A 19,586-nucleotide genomic window follows, 5' to 3' on the forward strand; every position below is an offset into this window, starting at 1 on the left:
GACACAATCATTTGGCATTTTTCTCCCCATTCAGCCAGCCGCTTTCCCTATTCTACTGTCTTCTGAGATGTAACACCTATTTAGGATGGAAAGAATGGTGTGCAACACGGGAAGCAGAGGCACCAGGGTCACCGGGGAGCGTCTTGTTCCCTAAAACGAGACCAGCGACACCCAGAGCAGCCTGCACACCCTCCCAGATGTTTAAGCGTCCTCAGTTTAAGGCAGTGCATTCTCTGTTTTGGAGCGGGGGTGGTACATTTGGCGCTCAAGTGGTATTTTGGCAAATCCAGATCGTTGCTAGATGTGTGTGTCTCCGTGACATCAGACAAGGGGGCAGGCAAAGAGATGAGGAGTCGGAGCCCTGGGGGGAGCCCAGGCCATTCCTCTTCCCCAGCTGTTATGATCGCACATAGGCAAAAAGCAAAAAAATTGTGGGTCTCCCTGCGTTCCTCCCCTGGTGAAAGCACCCCGGTCTTCTCTGGATGCCAGCAGGGCCCGAGCCTTCCCGGAGAGGGGACCACAGGTGCCTGCCGGGAGCTGGCCGAGTGCCCAGCTCTGCCCCGCCCCCCCTCCGATTTCGGTCACCCAGCAGGGAAGCGTTTAGCTGCGTCTGTGTAAATCCCTATTTGTAGTTCATAGCCGTGTCTGGAGTTTGGGGCTCGCCCCCTACCTTGCCCAGGTGAGGCGTCCCCGCGGTGGCTGGCCTGGAAGCAGGCACTCTGAGTGGGAAAGCGTTTGCCCCCAGCGGCCCTGCCCATCCTCGGGGGTGGAAGGTCAGGAGGGGCTGTCGACAGTGCTGGGCGGGGAGGGTGCTGAGAAGCCGGGATCCAACGAACAGCTGGGACGACTTTCTTATTATCTGCCCCAAAGCTGCAGAATGTCACCTCCTGTCCACCTAACTCCTGAATAAGCCGCGGTGTCTCCAGTGATAAACTGTTGTCAAGACAAACGCCGACTGAGTTTCTTACAGCCGGTGGCCTCCATTCGGTGCCTCATCGGCCTCTCCGGGCCCCGCCCTGCACAGCTGACACTCCTTCAGGAAGTGACAGGTCACGAACCAACTGTCTTCCGGGGACCACGCTGACTGCACCATCCGTACGACATGATTGCGGTTAAGAATGTGGATGGGTGCTTTAAGGAAAAATAATTTTTTTTCAAGAAAGTGAAAATAGATGAACTGATTGCCCTCGGTAATTGCATCTTCCCACAGATCTCTCTTTATTATTGTTTGGTTGAACAAAAATACACATTTTAACTGCTAAACTGCACTGACTACAGAGTCTTAACGACCCGATTACGAGGCAGCTGCATTGGGAGACGTGGTTAGGTTGTCCCGTGACTGCAGACGGCTTTCCCCGCGGCCTCGGGAAACGCACTCACTGGGGAAAGGCTTTGAGGATGGCGTTCACCTCCTCGGCCACGGCCGTCAGCGCGAACTCGAACTGCTCCTGGAGGGACAGAGGAAGGAGATGTGAGCGGGGTCCCTTCTCCGCCAGCCATGGGCTCCCGTGTGTTTCTCTGCAGAGAGAAACTGTTCAGGAGAAAAAGGGAAGGTCACAGATTTCCGTGGAAAGGAGACCAGGGCACTGGTTTGCAGGATGAGACCCAGCGCGGACGAGCCACACTTCTCGTGTGGGAGAGTCTCATTTCTTATGGCTGCTAGAAGCTGCCAGTAGACGCACGAGCAGGACAACGGCTGCCTGAGGCTCCACGCGCCCCGCCAGGCTCCTTCTGACGGCAGCACCCAACGCGCGGACCCCCCGATGGGTGGGGTTGGATGCAGCTGCCGGTCCTTCCTAGACTCGCCACGAAAACGGTCACAGTCGCGACCCCTTGGGGTTCCCTGGCCTCAGGATGTAAAGGGTGGTGCTTTCGCTGCTCTGGAAATCCACCCATCACCCAGCTCAACCCGGCTCCGCTCCGTTTGCCAGGAACCCTCACGTCACCCTCAACTGTCCCAACTGAAGACATGCGCGCATACGCGCTCACAGACGCCAGCGCACCATGGACGGGACACGCCTCTCGTACAGCTGAAACCTGCCAGGACTGTTGGGTAGAAACGAGGGGTGAGTCCAGGGTGTCGGGACCGTCCGCTCCTCCAGAGACCAGGGCTCGGCCGACAGCGGATGAGCCCACCTCTCCCGCAGAGCTTCCCGGGCTCCCGGGTCCGCCACCTGCTCCCAAACTCTGCATGAAACACTCTCAAGTTGTGTTATCAAGCACTTCCCACTACACCAAAGAAGTCGCAAAAATAATAACCTATGCAAATGATCACCTAGCTGAGGATTTTGGGTGAAGGAAAGCCCTATTGATGGCTTAAATACTTGATAATTCAAGTCATAAATAGACTTGAGTCCAAAGCCCAAAAGAATGATTAATTTCCACGTTGAATGGCCAGTATGTAATAGAAACATAGAAAATAGCTCCAATTAAAACAGCAGACAAAAAACAAGCAGACTCACGTATACAGAGAACAAACCTGTGGATACCAGTGGGAGGGGAGGGGTGACACAAGGATGGGGGAGCGGCAGCTGCATCTACTGGGTGTAAGACAGGCTCAAGGATGGACCACACGACACAGGGAATAAAGCCAGTTCTCTGTCACAACTGTAGGTGGGAAGTAACCTTGAAAATTGTATAACAATTAAAAAATTGATAGTAAATAAATAAACTAGTAAAAAAATAAAACAGCAGAGAGTCAACCTAATTTAATGCTCACTTTGGGACAAAGGCCAGTTTCTCACCAGTGTTCCCCTGACCTGACACTGAAGGGATGATCTGCCGGGTTCTAACTTGGAGCCTCTGCTGGCGGCCACAAGCCTCCCGTGGACACGGTGGATCCGCCTGCAGAAGAGCCTCCCGGCCCGTGTGCAGGGACCCCCTCGGGGCTGGTGCAGCAGGAGCCGCGCCCACGTGGGCCCAGCACAGCCCAGCACCGCGTTCCCGCATGGACGGGCCCTCTCCTCCCCTCGAGGCCGACGAGCCCTGGGGAAGCCGCCCTGTGCGGCCGTCTCTTGAGCTAGCGGTCGGCCCAGCGGGGTATGTCACGTGCAGGACTTGGTCCAAGACGCGGAGCAGCCCCGTCGGATGCCTCCTTCCAAACGATGGCTTGCTGACAGGCAGACCAAGGTCTCGTGATGACTCAAAAATGTGAAAAGATGAAGGGGGCTCTTTGGGATTCTCACTGTACATTTCACACGCGTGTTCATATGGGAATCCACCCTAGAGCTTATCTTCAGAGGGAGAGATGGACAAGCAAGAGATGGACAAGCACCGTGGCCTTGCTTATACAGCAAGACACCGGAAAAGACCCAATGCCAAAGAGAAGTAAATTATGTTATAGAAAAGTGTCTAATAAGCAAGCCGACATTTCTGCTACCACGTGAAGTGACAAAGGCGGAGGCAGACCTGCCCCTGTGTCTTGACTGTGATCATTTAAACACTCTCCGTTCACAGGACCACACAGAGGACCGGGCTGTGGGACGAAGCAGGTGCAGTTTAAGCCACTGCTGGGGTGACCGTGTGGCGGAGGGGACGGAGGTCCACGGGCTCCACGCGATGGTCCCCGCTAAGCTGCCGAGAGGGCTCTGATGGCAAAGCCTGGAAGGCTGGGCCCTCGGGGCTGGACCACGGTGACAGGGGCTGTCAGCGCCGGGCCCGTCATCCTGGAAGGCTCTGGCGCTAGCTGCCCCCCCAGCTGCTCCCCCGTCACGGGTGGGGACCGTGTGTGGCCCACATTTTGAGCAGCGTCGCCTTAGCTGATACGCCTGGGTGGGGACGCCAGAAATCGGGAAGAACCCAGTGTTTGAAGTCCTTTTAAGATAGAAATTTATTTTAAGAAAACCATTAACATAACAGGCAGAAGCTGCACTTAATAAATAAAATTCAGTAAATGACAAGATGACCATTTTGGCCTAGACTCAAGCTTAGGACAAGAGCCATCTGAGCAGGGAGGACTCGGAACGTCCTGGCTGTAAAACATCTGAGCTGACCGGGTTTGCAAGGATAGGAAATCAGAAAGAGGGCTGGGATACTCTAAACAGGGAGATGTGCTGAACACAGGAGACCCGCGGGACACGGTCCGCTCTCTCTCCCGGGGTCCCTGCCCCTCCGCGTGAGGAGTGGCCGAGGCAGGACATCCGAGCCCCGCGTCCACACAGGACGGGGCAGTGTGGCCCTCAAAGGGGTCAGGACGGAATGCCCTCTCCCAGCTCCACCCCTGATCTCAGACACCAGAGACGGAGATGGGGCGCAGGGCCCGCGTGCCGTGTGCACATGTGTACGTGCGTGTGCACGGGGAGGGTGGGAGACAGAGAGACAGAAGTACAGAGAGGGACGAAGAGACAGAGAAGGAGACAGAGAGACAGAGACAGAGACAGAGGGAGAGACACAGACAGACAGACAGAGACCGGGAGGCGCAAACACGCCTCCAGGAAGAAGGCAAGTCGGGGTGTCAGGGGCGGACCCAAGCAGCGGGACACACAGGGGTTAAGTCAAAGTGCAGAAAGGGGACAGGTGGGGGGGGGCAGTGCACGGAGACCACGTGGACGCACCTGTGTGTATGCCAAGGGGGCAAACGTGACATCATTACTTGGAGGTGACCGAACACACGAGTCGAATGGCTTTTATTTCTAAGTGACAATTGTAAGAGGAAATTTTATGATGGAAAAGCAAGTGTCAAGGCCTTGGATTAAAAGGGCACCTTTCTTTCAGGAGATGCATGGAAGGGGAAGGAAGGAGTCTGTTTACAAGCCGCACGCGGGGGACAGCGTTATGCATCTCTGAGGTGTGTTATTTTAATTGCAGCCCCCGATTTCACCTCTCTTCCTGAAAACGAGCGTTTTGCTGGGCCTGTTATGCGCATACAGTGACGGGGTGGTGTGGACAATGTCACGCACCCACGCGACGCCTCTCCCTGGATGTCCTCTTGGTTCTCGCCCTTGTGCTGCCTCCACCCCCCAGGGCTGGGTCTGTCCTCTGAGTGTCCGATGGGGCGCAGCCGTCCGCCAGGCATCCGTGGTTGGTTTGACCGAGAGCTTGCTTCCGGGTGGAAACAAACACAGCGCTCTGTGACTTTTTACAGCCGAATGGAGTTCTGTGCCCGGCTAGGCGTCAGGGCTCCGTGGCTGCCCCAGGCCCCAGCCTCAACGAGCTCAGAGCTTATTAACTGTTCTGACTGTATTCAGCTCAAATGATGCGATTTGACTAAATGGGTTCAAATGAACAGACTGTGGACCTTCTCGTGGCTCGTGGGAAACAGCATTCAGATTTACGGCACTGTCTTGTCCGAGGAAATGTCCTGCCTTTTTGCTAAATTGAACTTTAGGGAAAGCTCAGTTTCATGGAGTGATGCTGGGCAGAGCAGCCATCGGTGAAGAAGGAATGGGGGCGCCTGTGTGTTTACTAAGCTTCATCCCTGAGATTCCAGGAGCTGAATTTCTGTATACGCTGCACGGCAGCCTCGGAGAGCTCACACGCACCCCAGGAAAAGGGCGGGTGTCTGGGGCAGTCCACCCACACAGGAGGTCACAGCTTGCCCAGCCTCTGCCGTCTGGGAGCACCAGGATGTTGGGGCAAAACTCTCTGGCCACTAGTGTCCCTTTGTCACTTAAAGACATCAGGATGTTAGTGACTATAAGGTACGTGATGCTAACACAGGGCAGTGCCCCTTCCTCCAGGCAGGGCTGGGAATCCACCCCTTTGGGCCCGTTCTGGCCAACGGGCTGCAGACCACAGAGGGCTGAATGGGGTTTGTAATGTATTAGGAATTTTTTTTTCTGTTTTGCAGAGAATATCCGTCTTCTCAATAACTTTGCCTAGATCCATCCCAGAGTCTGTGTGTTTTGAGGATCCTTGTACCCTTGGGGGGCGGACGGGCCTGACCGGGAGGGGCCCAGCTGCAAGGAGGGAAGAGACGGGTTTGAATTTAGGGTCCTGAGCATTATCCACACAGCAGTCAACAGTGTGACGTGGAAGGCAGATTTGACCAGAGATCGAATCAGCTCTTCATTCCTGGTTGTAAGTCGCCCCTGCTGCCCCAGCCCCGGTTCTGGGATGTGTGAAGTTGTGCAGCTGCCGGTGGCCACGTAGGGCCCAGACCATCCAGGACAGTGAACCAACCCCGCATTTCTGGATGACCAGGCCACTACCCTCAGCACGGTCAGTCCCACGGGCACTAAACCCGTGGGCTACAGGGCACTGGGATGGCATCGCGTGGGGATAAAGCTGAACCACAAACAAACAGGTGTGAGCAGGGTCCAGTTCTCCCCGGGACGCCACCACTGCCAACGGAGAAAGAGTGACCAGCGGGGAACGCTGGCGGCCGCACCCTGAGCCCAGGGGCCGAGCTCACCTCTCCAGCGAGGACACACACCTTCTTGTGGTACACTCCTCTCAAGACGCACACCCAGACCCCATCACGGGAGCACCAGACACACCCCAGCCAGAGACAGTCCACAGAAGCACAACCAGACCTGGCTGGTCCTCAAGGCCACGGTGCTGTCCACCAGAGGAGGTGAGGGGGACGTGACCGGTGAGCGCACCGTGTGGCTGCTCCCGTGAGGGACCCTGCTCCAGAGAAAGGTCCGTACGTGAGTTGGTGGCGTCGAGTCAGGGCCAGCTTCCTGGCCTCGCTCGGTCCCTGTGGTTTCAAAGCGCAACAGGGGGAAGCCGGTGAAGGGCACACAGGAATTACTTGTGTTTTTTCTGCAAGTTTTTGCAGGTCTGAAATAATTTCAGATTTCAAAAAATCTAAGAAAACATAAAGTGTGCAGTGGCTTTCACATAAGATTCCACATAAGAGTCTGGTGACAATGCTGCACGTTCTAGGGCCCGAAATAAAGCGGAGGGACAGACGGGCTGTCAGCGCTGGTGTCATCAAGCCGCTCCCCCCCGCCCCACCCCAGATGCGGGAAAAGAGCAGGGCAGCTGTGATCGCCAGCTGGACAGGGCAGGGCTGGGCAGAGATCCTGACCACGGAGTGTTTCCTCTGGGCCTACTTACAAGAGGTTTCTGATTCTATAAGAGAATTAAGTTGGTTTTGCCTCAGTGCTTGCGGCTTTGACGACGCAGAACCAGCCAAAGGGCCTTGAAATGATCTTCAAGGTCAAAGTGTGCTCGCTGGACTTTACCAGGCTCTTGGCTTCTTCCTCCTCAACGGAATGGGTGGCATTTAGACTGTTCTCTCTCCCCTCGGGCTCAGACACTGCACTGTCCTGCTTGATTTCTCATAGTGACAGCAAGGGAGGGAGGGCGTAGGAGCTGCTTGTCCTTTGTGGGGGACAGTAAGACCCCGAGGCAGGATGACTGGGGTCCCAGAATTGTCACCACCAGGCACCAAAGCACCACCCAGCTTGATTTCACAGGAGAGCTTATGATAACTTAAAGTCTCCTCAAATATAAAGCAGTGATTTTGCAAGGGCGTCTTCATGATTTTTGGCCTTTGGTGGAGGCGTTAATGGCATTGGAGTGTCGGGACTACACTGAGAAGAAGATTCTGTATTTTATGGCTGCAGGATGTGTGGGAGTGTTTGTGGTTGGACACCGATATTTCTGGAATGCTGAGAGAATGGGTCATCACAGTGACCTGTTTCTAGCTCTGGTTAACCCAAGGCCAACCAGGAATCTTTTGTCTTTGCTCCTTTTGCTGCAAACTTGGCCTTTTTAATAAGTATGCACATGAGCTACTCAGGGTGCTCAGGGACCCAGCAGCACCTGGGGTCATTCTGGTGACCACTGTCCTGATGACCGCATGGCAGAGCTGCAGCTGTGGGAGCTGGAAATACGGGAGGTGGGCAGAATGTTGCATGAACACAGAACATTCCATGCAGGGGTGCCGGCGTTTATCACTGACCTCTGACTATAAGACTGCAATGTTCTCCCTCCCTCCCCAAATCTGGCACATGGAGAGTTCCCAGGGCCTGAGGTCTGACTGCATCTGCTTAGGCTGAAATGTCGGGCTGCTGCCGGAGCTGCCCTCGACCCTGCAGGGAGGGGCTGCCCGCATCCTGCCCCGTGCAGCCCTGGCCTGGGAGGAGGCCAGCTGGCCTGACCCTCGCTCCTCTCGAGAAAACCTCCACACAAAGAACCACCCCCGCAAAGCCCTGGCAGCCCCGAGGACTGGCCGACAGTACCTTTGTCTGAACCATGCGTGGCCTCTGGTCCCTCAAGTGCTCCAGCGTCGCGGCAATGTCGATCTCTTTAGCGCCTGCAACAAACACAAGTTGGGCTGAGTTCAGGCACAAGACAATCCGTGCTCTGCGTCCCTCACCTGCTGCTGGGGTCCCTCAGGGCTCAGCGGCCAAATGACAATGACAGTCATCCCTCAGCTGCCCGGCTGGCAGGTAATTTCAGGGTTCACACAAGAAAACAGGGCAAGGCAGCTTTCATTAGCATTGATTCAAGAAGGTTGGGCTGAAAAATGTTATCAGATGCTTATATACATACATACCCACAGCAAGCTGTCGCCAGGAGGGACTAAGGCTTTCTTGAATTTTTTTTTTTTTGGTGGCATTTTACGACTTTTATATTTTTTGGCTGTGCTGCATGGCTTGCGGGATCTCAGTTCCCCGACCAGGGATTGAACCTGGGCCACAGCTGTGAAAGCCCGGAATCCTAACCACTAGGCCACCAGGCCACAAGGGAATGCCCAAGAATTTTTTTTTTAAGATATTTTTGATGTGCACCATTTTTAAAGTCTTTCTTGAATTTGTTACAACATTGCTTCCATTTTATATTTCGGTTTTTTGGCTGCGAGGCATGTGGGATCTTAATTCCCTGACCAGGGATCAAACCTGCACCTCCTGCATTGGAAGGCGAAGTCTTAACCACTGGACCACCAGGGAAATCCCCCCAACAATGTTTTAAGTCATAGGAAGTAGCATATAAACTTTAATTTCTATTGCACAGGATTTTTATTCAGAGAAATGAAAAATTAGACTAACTAATCTTATACATCTAAATATTGGCTTCTAAAGGCAGAGTTCCCTGCCTGTTAGAAGTGAGTGTTCCAAATGTTAAGAAAAGGTCAGGACGCCCCACGTGCTCACGGGTTAGTAGTGTGGCCTAGATCCCCTCCTACAGACGCACCCACCTGACACCAGGTGACTTGGGTGCCACAGAAATAATACTATTTGAGTTTAAAAATGTAACCTTATGAGTTCTGCATATACTCTTGTTTTTCCATCTTGCTAGGTCCTTTGGTAGTTGGACAACGAACAAGACCAGGTCCCAAGCTCGCGAGCTTCTTACAGTTCAGAGGGGAGCATCTCACGTCTGCCGTGCAATCTTGTCAAATGCTGGGGGCTTGGGTGGGGCGCACCTCTGAAGTCCGCCGGGACCCCCCCCCCGCCAACCCCCAGTAGGTGCATGTCACGCGCAGCGTTTTGTCTCACGGTGCCAGAACTGTCACCACTCCCTGTTCAGGGGAAATTGAGGCTCGTCCCCGTCACGCAGAGCAGGTAGCCATGCTCATCGGACCCAGATGTGAAAGCGAGACCGGGCTGGTGCCCACCAGGACGGCTCTGGTCTCCCACTTCCACCACACCTGCGTGTGCACAGCCCTGCCCCTGGCCGGGAGCTGGGAGGCGGCCTGACAACGTCCAAGGCCAAGGCAGCCTTAGTGCCCTGGGAGGAGGCCTGAGGCCCACGTGGGTGACAGCTGAGTTGCCAGCGCCTTTTTCCGAGTGGCAGGGAGATGCCGCTGGGGACACGGATGAGGGTGGGAGGGAAGGTGGGGGGACCGCACACTGTCTCAGGGAGAGGGTGCCTGAAGTGGGAGGGGCTGGCGGCTGGAGGGAAGGTGGGGACGGCTGGGAGGAAACACGTTCCAACCAGGTGCTGTGCTCACATCAGGGAAAGTGCCACGAGTATTGGGAATCCGGCAGTAAGTCGCTGAGACCGGGAGGCCAGGGTCCAGGCTCACCCACCTCGGCCAGCACGGTGGCCAGTCCGAGTGCCTTGAGGTGTGGGGACAGTGTGGCATGAGCTCATCACATCTAAGCTGGCCGTCCTTCCAGACAGTGAACGCCATCCGCCGGGTATGGGAACACCCCAAGCCCCCCTGACTCTTAAATCAGTCTTTCTAGAAAGTCTTTCTTTCTGGGGGATCCGCCGAGAAACTCGTCCAGGCGGAAGACAGGGTCTCCTTCTGTTTGCCTGAAGGCTCCTCTGAAGGTGCCAGAAGTTTTCGAAAGCTGACAAGGTCACAAGATGTACAGTCTTGTTTTGGGGGGAACCTGTGAGCCCAGAACAGCCTGAAACAGTGGGTGAAAGAGGAGCTACGGGGGGTGGGGGTCCCCCAGCCACGTGTGCAGTGGCCCCCCGAGTGGCCCCTGTGCCAGGAACCTGCTTCCTCATCTCCCCAAAGGAACACAGAAATGGGCTTCTTCAAACCACAGATTTGCCTTAAGAAAGTGAAGTCCTACGTGGAGAGCGAGCAAGGGAGGGGGGAGTCCCACCCCTGAGACCTGAGTTCTCGTCCCCCCAGAAACACCCAGCTGCCTGGTCAGGGTGGCCCCCCTGGACGCAGCACGGAGCTGTTGCTGCAGTTTAATTCCAAGTGTGAAGAGGCCCGACTGTGGGCAGAACACAGAAAACTCCACCTGGGCGCGTCCAGGGTGGGCGCAAAGCTCCAGCGGGAGCCGGGCACCGAGGGGCCTCGTGGGGACCCGCGAGCCAGTGCATGGTGACCGCGCGATGCACAGAACGTATTAGATGCTCAGTGAACGTGACCCCGCAGATTCTGTGAGCAGAGCCTTCTGGGAGAAGTGCTGTCTCTGGGCAGCTCTGTCCTCCCGGTCCGTGGAAGCCAGGAGAGCGAGGTGTGGAGTGGAGTCTGATGCGTCAGCTCAGAGACGATCCTAGTCCTTTAGACACAAAATCCTGAGGGGTCCAGACTTAACCCCCCACTTTTTAAGGTTGCTCAGGGCAGCGTCTTTAGTTCTTGAAACTGGTTTGGAAGACTCTTTCAACAGCCCTTTTCTTCCGAAGGGCTAGTCTGAGCAAGAGAACCGGCGTGAAGTCCCGAACACCCCGTCCCTCCTCTGTCACCCTGGAGCGACTCTGCAGGGCTCTGCCTGGGGCCACGTGCAGGCCCCCTCCGAAGGCAGCTCCGTGGGGAGACTGTAGGGCCACCGGGCGACGCTCTGATCCGGTGCTACGGACGAAACCTCTCTCTTCACTGCACTCTCCTTCGGACGACTGCTGACAGAGGAAGTGAGAAAGAGGAAGGAGAAAGCCTACTTAGGTTTTCCCTAGACAGGGTCTGGAGAACGCGGAACGCCCGGGGACCACGTCTCAGATCACGCTTAGCCTGAAGCCAAGACTCAACAGTGGAGGGAATCAAATTAAAGCTTACGAAACGCACAGCGCTGAAAATAGAGAAGTCATGGATTTATCAGGTAGAATCAGTGGTCCGATGTGGATGGCTGCTGTCTTCCTGCGCATTAGGATTGAGGAGAGTTAGTTATCTGAAGTGTGTGTAGAGAGAGAAGTTTTAATAGAACGCACACGCAGGATCTTTTATGAGGGGCGGGGAGGCACGGCCCTGCATCCTGTTCAATGACCCCGAGCATCCTGGTGACCCTGAGCTGCATGAGACACACAGTCTGCGTTTATGAACCAGAGCCTCGGGGCTGGAAGGAGGGGTGTGTGTCCTTCATCACCTTATAAAAGGCTTTACTGACGGTAAAAGGATTTATTTAAATCCCCCAAATAGCTAGGAAGCTCCCTCTAGTGCTTTTTAAATGGAATGCTCTCTACAAATCCCATTTTGCTGATCACATGTCAAGGTCCAGGCGAACAGACACATGAGGTGCGGTGCTCAGGTCGAAAAGCATGTGAATAGTTGAGGAATTAATTATAACAGATGCAAATAAAACCCAGACAGAAGACAGGGTGTGATTTCAGGGAGAGGTTTCTGGCATGTTCTATTTGAGAAGCATCACCGCTATTTGGATACGAGAGGAATGTATGTGCTTATTTAAGTCATCCTGCGGTCGGTTTAAGCTGGTGATTCCATGAATGTACAACATAGGCGGAGGCAGCCGGTGCCTTTGGGCCCAGCACCGCACAGGGCGATTGTGAGTCAGTCTGACCCATCTTTCCTGGCACCAGTGACCCAGCAGGTGCGCTGCAGACTCGAGGCCGGAGTGGCCGGCCAGAGACACTGGCCCGGCGCCACCCCGAGCACTGACCAACACACACGAAGGGCTGCCGCTGTGGCTTCCCAGTGTGCTCGGGGGGACCATTGGCTCCAAAGTTCACATTATCTGTTAAATACATTTTTAAGACAACAGGGGTTTTTAAGCTTTAGATAAAAAAAAGTATTTGCCATCAAACAAGAAACATTAAAAGAACGTTAGTATGAGCAATATTAAAACAGTTTTTTAGGATGTGAGAATCAGTTCAAAGTGAAAGAAAGCCAAGCAAATGGGCCACTGGTGCCTCCTACGAGGCTTGCCCTGACTTCCCCTGGTGACTGCTGGCTAGTGGACAGGGCGCAGGGCTCTCGGATTTTGGCGGCGCAGCCGCGGCTCATGGTCGAGAAGCGCCCTTGTCTCTCCCCGTCCTCTGCGTCCACAGTGTCCTCAGCATCATCACGTAATAAACAGAAATACATTTGGTTGCAGAAGGTTTTGCAAACTGCAGGGATGCAATGTATCCTTTTTTCTTGTAAAAAAAGCCATCATGCGTCAAGTGCACAAGAGAGAAAGGCCTTTATTTTGCAGGAGGAAACTGTTCAATTCCTCCCTCTGGGAGAACTGAGGAAAGCTCTGCTCAACACACCTAAAGGGACGAAGGAAGAGCGGTGACGGTCGTGAGGCCACAAGGAGCAGTGGGGGGCAGTGCCTGTGCTCCCGGACGAGGGCAGCGGTGTCTGAGCGCCGAGCTGGGTCCTGAGAGTCTCTGGTCTTCGGCTGAGCTCCATCTGGGAAGGAAGGGCTGAGCAGTGATGGGCGGGGATGGCGCGAGGCCTCAGCCCTCCAGTTGGAGGGCTGGATGTCACAGCTGGGCTCCTCTGGGTCAGCAGCATGACTGAGCCTTGACCCCAGATGCCGGGAGTCAGGGGGCACCACAGCCGGAGGGCAGCCCTCCTCCCGCCTCTGGGTGTCTCTGGGTGCAGGTGCCGCCTCCAGACCCTGGCCTCCCACTGTGCACACACGTGGGCACGTTCCCACACACTCCCGCATGGTGCACATGCACACATGCGCACGCACACAGGCACACGCACACAGGCACACGCACACACTCTGTCCTGGGTCTTCCGTGCCGAGCAGTTTCTACTTCATGTTTCTGGATGCTCTGAATCAACTGAAGATTTATCAAAATTAAAAAGGAAGGGGCTTCCCTGGTGGCGCAGTGGTTGAGAGTCCGCCTGCCGACGCAGGGGGCACGGGTTCGTGCCCCAGTCCGGGAAGATCCCACACGCCGCTGAGCGGCTGGGCCCGTGAGCCATGGCCGCTGAGTCTGCGCGTCCGGAGCCTGTGCTCCGCAACGGGAGGGGCCACAACAGTGAGAGGCCCGCGTACCGCAAAAAAAAAAAAAGGAAGACTTTTTTGCTGGCTTTCTAGATTAATGATCATCTCCCTTTCATGAGGTTTCACTGGGATCAAAGGAGACAAATTGGCATCATATTCACTTGAAAATCAAGTATCTCAGAACCCAAACAAACTAGGTATTTTCCATGTTTTTAAAAACAAATTCGAAATCATTTGTCAGGAGAAGCTAGGATGCCTCCAAATCTTTATAAAAAAATACAAGTAAACAAAAGCAGGCCTGGGTGTATCGCCTGCAAAGTTGCCGCCACTTCCGCTCCAGGAGGTGATGGAACCGTGTGACGCATCCTGCGATGCTCAGCGAGGCGCCAGAGTGTCTGTGACGCTGCGCAGGTGCCGGCGGCGTCGACGCCGAGAACGCGGCACCCAAGTGCACGCGAGTGCGCAGTGGTTAAAAAAGAGGGCGACCGTTAAACGTGTAAAGAAGAGATGGACGTGACGGCCACGAGCAGTCTGAGAGGCCTCCACGAGCACGCCGTTCAGATCACCACCCGCCCCGGGAAGGCAGGCGTCGCGGACACAGCGCGTGCATGGGAAGCTGACGGCGGGGACCTCGCTGCCTCCCGGTTCCACCCATGTGACAAGGAACCATGCAGGACGCACAAGCCCCAGGACACACTCAGGTCCTCAGTGGACAGGTCAGAGTTACGAAGGAGACGGGGGCGGGTCATCCAGGTGACGTCTGTGGCTGCAGGGAGCCCACCGAGCCCTTAATGACACGCCAGTCTCAGGGGAGCAGGGGGGCCTCTGAGGCGGCCCTCCCGTGCCACCCAGGATCTTGCACTTGGGGCCACGGACACACTCCTGAGTCCCCATATGATCAGAGCACAGGGGCAGGAGGGTGGGCGGCCGGGCCTCGTGGGACAGATGGCCTCCCCGAGGGGCTGGGCCCTTGTTACCCTTGAACCGAGGGGCAAGTGCTCCCGGGGAGCTGGCCTCTCAGCCACTCACAAAACCCCCATCGAAGGCTCTCCGGGCCCCTCCTCCCACCTCGGCCCCCGAGTCTATGTCTGGTTCAGAAGCTGAGGGTGTGGCCGGCCCCGTGGCCTGGCCGGGGACGAGGCTACTTAGTTACTCAGCTGATAGCAGCATGGGGACCACGTTCCTTGGATTCCTCACACCGTCTCCGCCCATGAAAGGAGAGGCAGGGTCCGGGGAGGCCTCATCGGGCACCGCGAGGTCGTAAGGACAACACAGACGGTCGGCCCTTGTCACAGACGTTCTAACACAAGTTCACGCAACTGTGGCAGGATTTTTCGGGAGGGTCACTGATGCAAAGTGACAGAGGCGTGGTCCTCAACACCCCTGCCCACCTGCAGAGCGCGGCCACTCAGCCGGAGCACAGGCCTCAGGGTCCTACTTCACAGTGTTTGAGCCGTCACTGCCCTGCGACCAGGGTTGCTGTGCTCGGGGACTTCCTGCCACCAGGGAGGGACGAGGGGTCTTCGGCAGGACAGGGGATGGACCCTCACTGTCTGGGGAGGAGCCGTGAGCTGCTGCTGAGAGGGGCCACGGCGGCTTTGCTGGGCCTCCGGGGTCTCCGGGGCAGGGAGACTCTGGGGCGGTGGGCAGCCAGCGATGCTGAAGGACTCTTGTGGCCCCTAAGCTGCGGCGACCCTGCCAAACACGGCCAGCCAGGCCCACCAGGGGCCAGCAGGATGGACGGTGGTGATGCTCACGGGGACAGGGTGGGGGGCCAGTCTGGGTTTGGGGACCAGAGAGAGGAAAACCTGGGTGACAAAGCTAGCTGTCGCTCATCCGGGCAACAAAGCTAGCTGTCGCTCATCTGGCCCCGGGAGGGCCAGCCCTGGACCGGCGTCGGGTGGGGTCCAGCCAGGTCTCCCGGCTTCTCATCGGCCACGTGGGACTGTGTCCACAGGTGACTCAGGATGGGGGAGAAGCCATGTGAGCAGATCTGACCCACGAGATGCAGGGGGTTCCACACCGGCCAGGAGTGCCCCTTGTGGTGCCGAAGTCCACGGGGCCCCTGTCCGCCCATCGGCAGGTCAGAGAGAGCACAGAACTGTCAGCTTTACCTGCCCAGGGATGATCCACAGGATAGAGACCATTTAGGAAGCAAAGTGTAGGATTACGGGCTGCAATGTGGTTCACAAGAGGACCCGGATAAGATGGGCTCAGGATGTTTTCCAGGAACAACTGGTCCCATTTCCTCTCGCTTCTCGCCTGTTAGTCCCTTGTCTATCGTGTCACCTGGGCCTGGGTCACACCCCCAGTGATACTGCTCCCGGGACCCCTGTCCCCACCCCACAAGTCTCAGCTCCAACTGGCCAGATGAACAGAGAAGGGAATATCCACCTGTCACCTCATGGGACACAATTTCTCCAACTAAAGGAAAGCCCTCCCCACCCCACCCTGTTCTGGACACTTTTTTCAGCCTGAAACCTGCATGAGCAGGTGACAAGTTGTCACCACCTGGAAGCCACGCTGAAGGCAGACTGGTCTGTAGAATTCATTTTCTGCTGGGTCTTCGGGTTTTCATGCTTCAGCCAGACATAAAAACAAGATGTTTCCCCCTCGACGTGCCCTGTTCTTTGCAGCCTGCTTCTCCCAGTCAGTCTTGTCTGTAGAAGCGCCGTCCACGTGCACGGCCGTGGCCAGGGGCGGGCTCAGCCCTCTGTGCAGACCCCTGTGCACATGGACCCCTGGGGTCCTGCCTGCTCCAACCCTTGAATCCAGCGGCACCAAGTCGATCCTGCCGGGACCCGCTGTACGTTCTCCTTCCCCAGCGGCTCCAGATGGATGCGAGTCAGCGAGCCTGTGGTTCCAGGTCCCCGTGGTCTGACCTCTGTCTCCCCTCCCTGGTGGAGTTTCTGCTGCGGCCCTAACAGACCCAGCCACCTGCTCCGCCCGTCCCCGGACCGCCTGGCCGTGCCTCCGCAGTGCTGCCCCCTAACCTCTTGGGCTCTGCCATTTGCAGAAAGACCAGGGCTCCGCATCAGCCTGGCCAGCTGGATGCCTTCTGGCAGGTCACCAAACCTCTGGGGATCTGCTTCCTCAGTTTGCAACCAAGTGTCAGAATAAGTGAGCCCTCAGGGCCCCTTGGGGCTGTGAGGAACGGGCTACAGATGCGTACGGGGCACTGCCCCTGCATCCCGGGGCCTCGACGGTGCTCGCTGCCCCAAGTCACAAGCTGCAGCCACCACCTGCTTCTCCCCGTGGAGTGTAAAGCCCGGGAGAACTGATCGTTTCCCTTGTTCACCATGTATTCTGGGTGCTCAGTAAGTACTAGGTTGGAACGGCACTTCTGTGGTTCAGCCCGTATTTGCCAAAAGGAGGAACGATACCGTGATGGTGGCCAAGGGGGACAGCAGGGCCCATGAGTGGGGAAGGGGACTGGGGGGCACGTCCCCCGCAGACCAGGGCCGGGTCCTGGCTTCTGTAGGAAGGAGCCGGCGTGGCCCAGAGAGAGGGGCTGCGAACACGTGGGGCCTCCTGAGATCTTTCTCTTTAACATCCGGGCACACGAGCGAGGGGGGAGGCCAGTCCAAGGCCACAGAGGAAGGGACGGTGGGGGCAGGGCCGAGAGACAGAAGAGACGGAGGACCGGACACACGTGGACGACCACCTTCAGCTTTGCTCCCTGGAGCACAGCCACCCAACGGGACTTCCCGCTACGGGCGTGTTTTCTGTCTGCACCGCCTGTTTGGCAGCCACCGGGCACCTGTGTTATTGGGGCGCCTGGCATGTGGTCAGCGCTTCAATCTTATCATGTAAGTTGCCACACGTGGCTAGTGGCTAATGCCCTGAACAGTGCAGCTCTGGGGGAGTGCTGGGTTTTAAAAGTTCAATGAGCCATGAAGTGTTACTTCTCCCAGAATGGGAGAAAATATTTGCAAATCACACATTTGATAAGGGTTTAATATCCACAATATATAAAGAACCCCTACACCTCAAAAACAAAAAACCAAACAGCCCAATTAAAAAATGGGCAAAGAACTTGAATAGACACTTCTCCAAAGAAGATGCCCAAATGGTCGACACACACATGAAAAGATGCTCAACATCTCTAGTCCTTAGGAAAATGCAAAGCAAAACCACAGCGAGATGCTGCTTCACAGCCATGAGGATGGCTACTATCAAAACCCCAGAAAATGACACAAGTGTCGAAGGGGGTATGGAGAACTGGAGTCCTTCCTTATGCACTGTTGGTGGGAATGGAAAATGGTGCAGCTGCCGTGGAAAACAGTATGGAGGGTCCTCAAGAAATTAGAAATAAAACTACCATACGAGCCAGCAATTCCACACTGGGTGTATAACCCAAAAGAATCGAAAACAGAAGCTCAAAGAGATGTTTGCACACCCACGATCATAGTAGCATTAATTCAATAGCTGAAAGGTGGAAGCAACCCAAGTGTCTATAGATGGATGACGGATAAGCTACCTGTGGTCCACCCCTGCAATGGAACGTCATTCAGCCTCAGCCACTGGCTCCAACGCGGTGAACCTTGAGGACATGACACTCAGTGACATAAGCCAGGCACAGAAGGACACAAACTGCCTGATTCTACTCATATGAGGTCCCAAGAGCTGTCAAATTCAGAAACAGGAGGTATGATGGAGATTATACATCCCTTTGTATGAGGACATGCTTACTGATGTCACCATGTGACAGGGAAATAGTAAAGAAGATGAGCTTCCTGAGGATGGAGACTGGGAGCTGGACAGATAGCCACGCGGGCGCTGGACATCCCTTCACACTCCGTGCTGAGATCACTTAGGACGAACTCGTGGCCGACAGGAGCTTAAAAGGCATCTCCAGGTGCACCTGCCGACTCGGGCTGGCACCCCACGTCATATGATGAAATCCCAGTCCTACTGCAGCTCCTGCCAATCAAAAGGAACGGGCCCCCCAGGACAGTCCGGGCCTGCGGACACCCCAGGAGCCAGGAGGCTCAGGGTGGCATGGCCAGCTTCCCAGAGGTGGGGCTTCCTCCGTGGCCCCCGGTGAGGGACAGCCAGTGAGGCCACCTCTGGGTGACCCAGCACATGTGATCCTTGGGAAGCCCCACCATCCGCCTGGCGCTCTCCATTTGTTTGAAAAATTGTGGTGAAATATGAAAAACCCTGGGCAAGGAGAGGTCTCGGACAAAAATGTAAAAGGCACAAGCTTGGAAAATATCTCGGCGGCAAAACCAACATTGCTACGTTTGAGCTCAGTCTCTAGGTGAGAGAGGAACGCTACCAAACCCTGATCCTGACCCAAAATATTAACCCTGAGTTAGACATGTGTTCGCAGCCACAGGAAAAATGTGTGCAAGAATTTTACAGGTTGACCCCTGACTTTCCCGCCACAAACCCGGGCAGAGAACGAGCCCCCCAACTCAGACTTCAAACCGCATCCTGTCTGCTCGCTGACAGACCAGACAGTGCTGAAAGCCCCTTATGATTCCTGCTGTATCAAAGGCTTTACTCCTCGAAGCCCGTGTGCCTGGTCGAGGCTCCAGGCTGTGGCTGGCTGGGCTGCCCGAGTGTCCCCGGCCAGCCTCAGAGCCCAGGGCCGATGCAGGCTCGGGGCTGCAGGAGAGCTTGGGAGACGCATTCTTCGGTCCTCCTGCAATTCATTCCTTTAAGAAAAGGAAATGGGAAGAAAGGTTTCGTGTCCAGGCCCAGAGCCTTTGATCATTTGATGAACGCGGGCCGGCAGCACGGGCCTCCGGCTTCTCAGGCCAGACAAAGGTGGCCCTGGCCGCCCGGCCCCGCGAGCCTGGCCCAGAACAAAACCCCGGCGGCCGCTCGCCGGGGCGGCCTGGGAAAGGCCCACCTCGCAGGCCGAGGGGCCGCCCTGCCCTTTGATCTGTCCCGAGACTGCAGCCTGGGCCCCGGGTCAGGGGATTTCACAGCACGGGCCCCCGGGCAGAGGGGAGCAGGTCAGGAGCAGAATGAGGGGTGACCAATCTCTGAAAGAGCCTGGAGACCGCCCTCCCGGGCCAGTTCCACATGGCTGGGCTTGCACTGTTGCCGCAGCCGAGCTTCAAGTGGGATTTGACAGGACGGGGCAGGCACCTCGGG

At 56.1% G+C, this 19,586-nt stretch overlaps 1 protein-coding gene across 1 annotated transcript in view; it reads right to left on the minus strand.

Moving 5' to 3' along the window:
• Positions 1-1,149: 1,149 nt before the first annotated feature.
• Positions 1,150-19,586, minus strand: part of PTPRN2 (protein tyrosine phosphatase receptor type N2) — a gene marked incomplete at its 5' end in the record, with an annotated part of 714,831 nt that continues 696,394 nt past the window's right edge. Inside the window, 2 exons of the mRNA XM_081243640.1 lie at positions 1,150-1,448; positions 8,133-8,206. Coding sequence (XP_081099766.1) covers positions 1,377-1,448; positions 8,133-8,206 — 146 coding nt within the window. The 3' untranslated portion in view covers positions 1,150-1,376. The remainder of the gene's footprint in view (positions 1,449-8,132; positions 8,207-19,586) is intronic.

This window comes from Mesoplodon bidens (assembly GCF_964165515.1).
Source record: "Mesoplodon bidens genome assembly, chromosome: 9".
NCBI classification, from domain to species: domain Eukaryota; kingdom Metazoa; phylum Chordata; class Mammalia; order Artiodactyla; family Ziphiidae; genus Mesoplodon; species Mesoplodon bidens.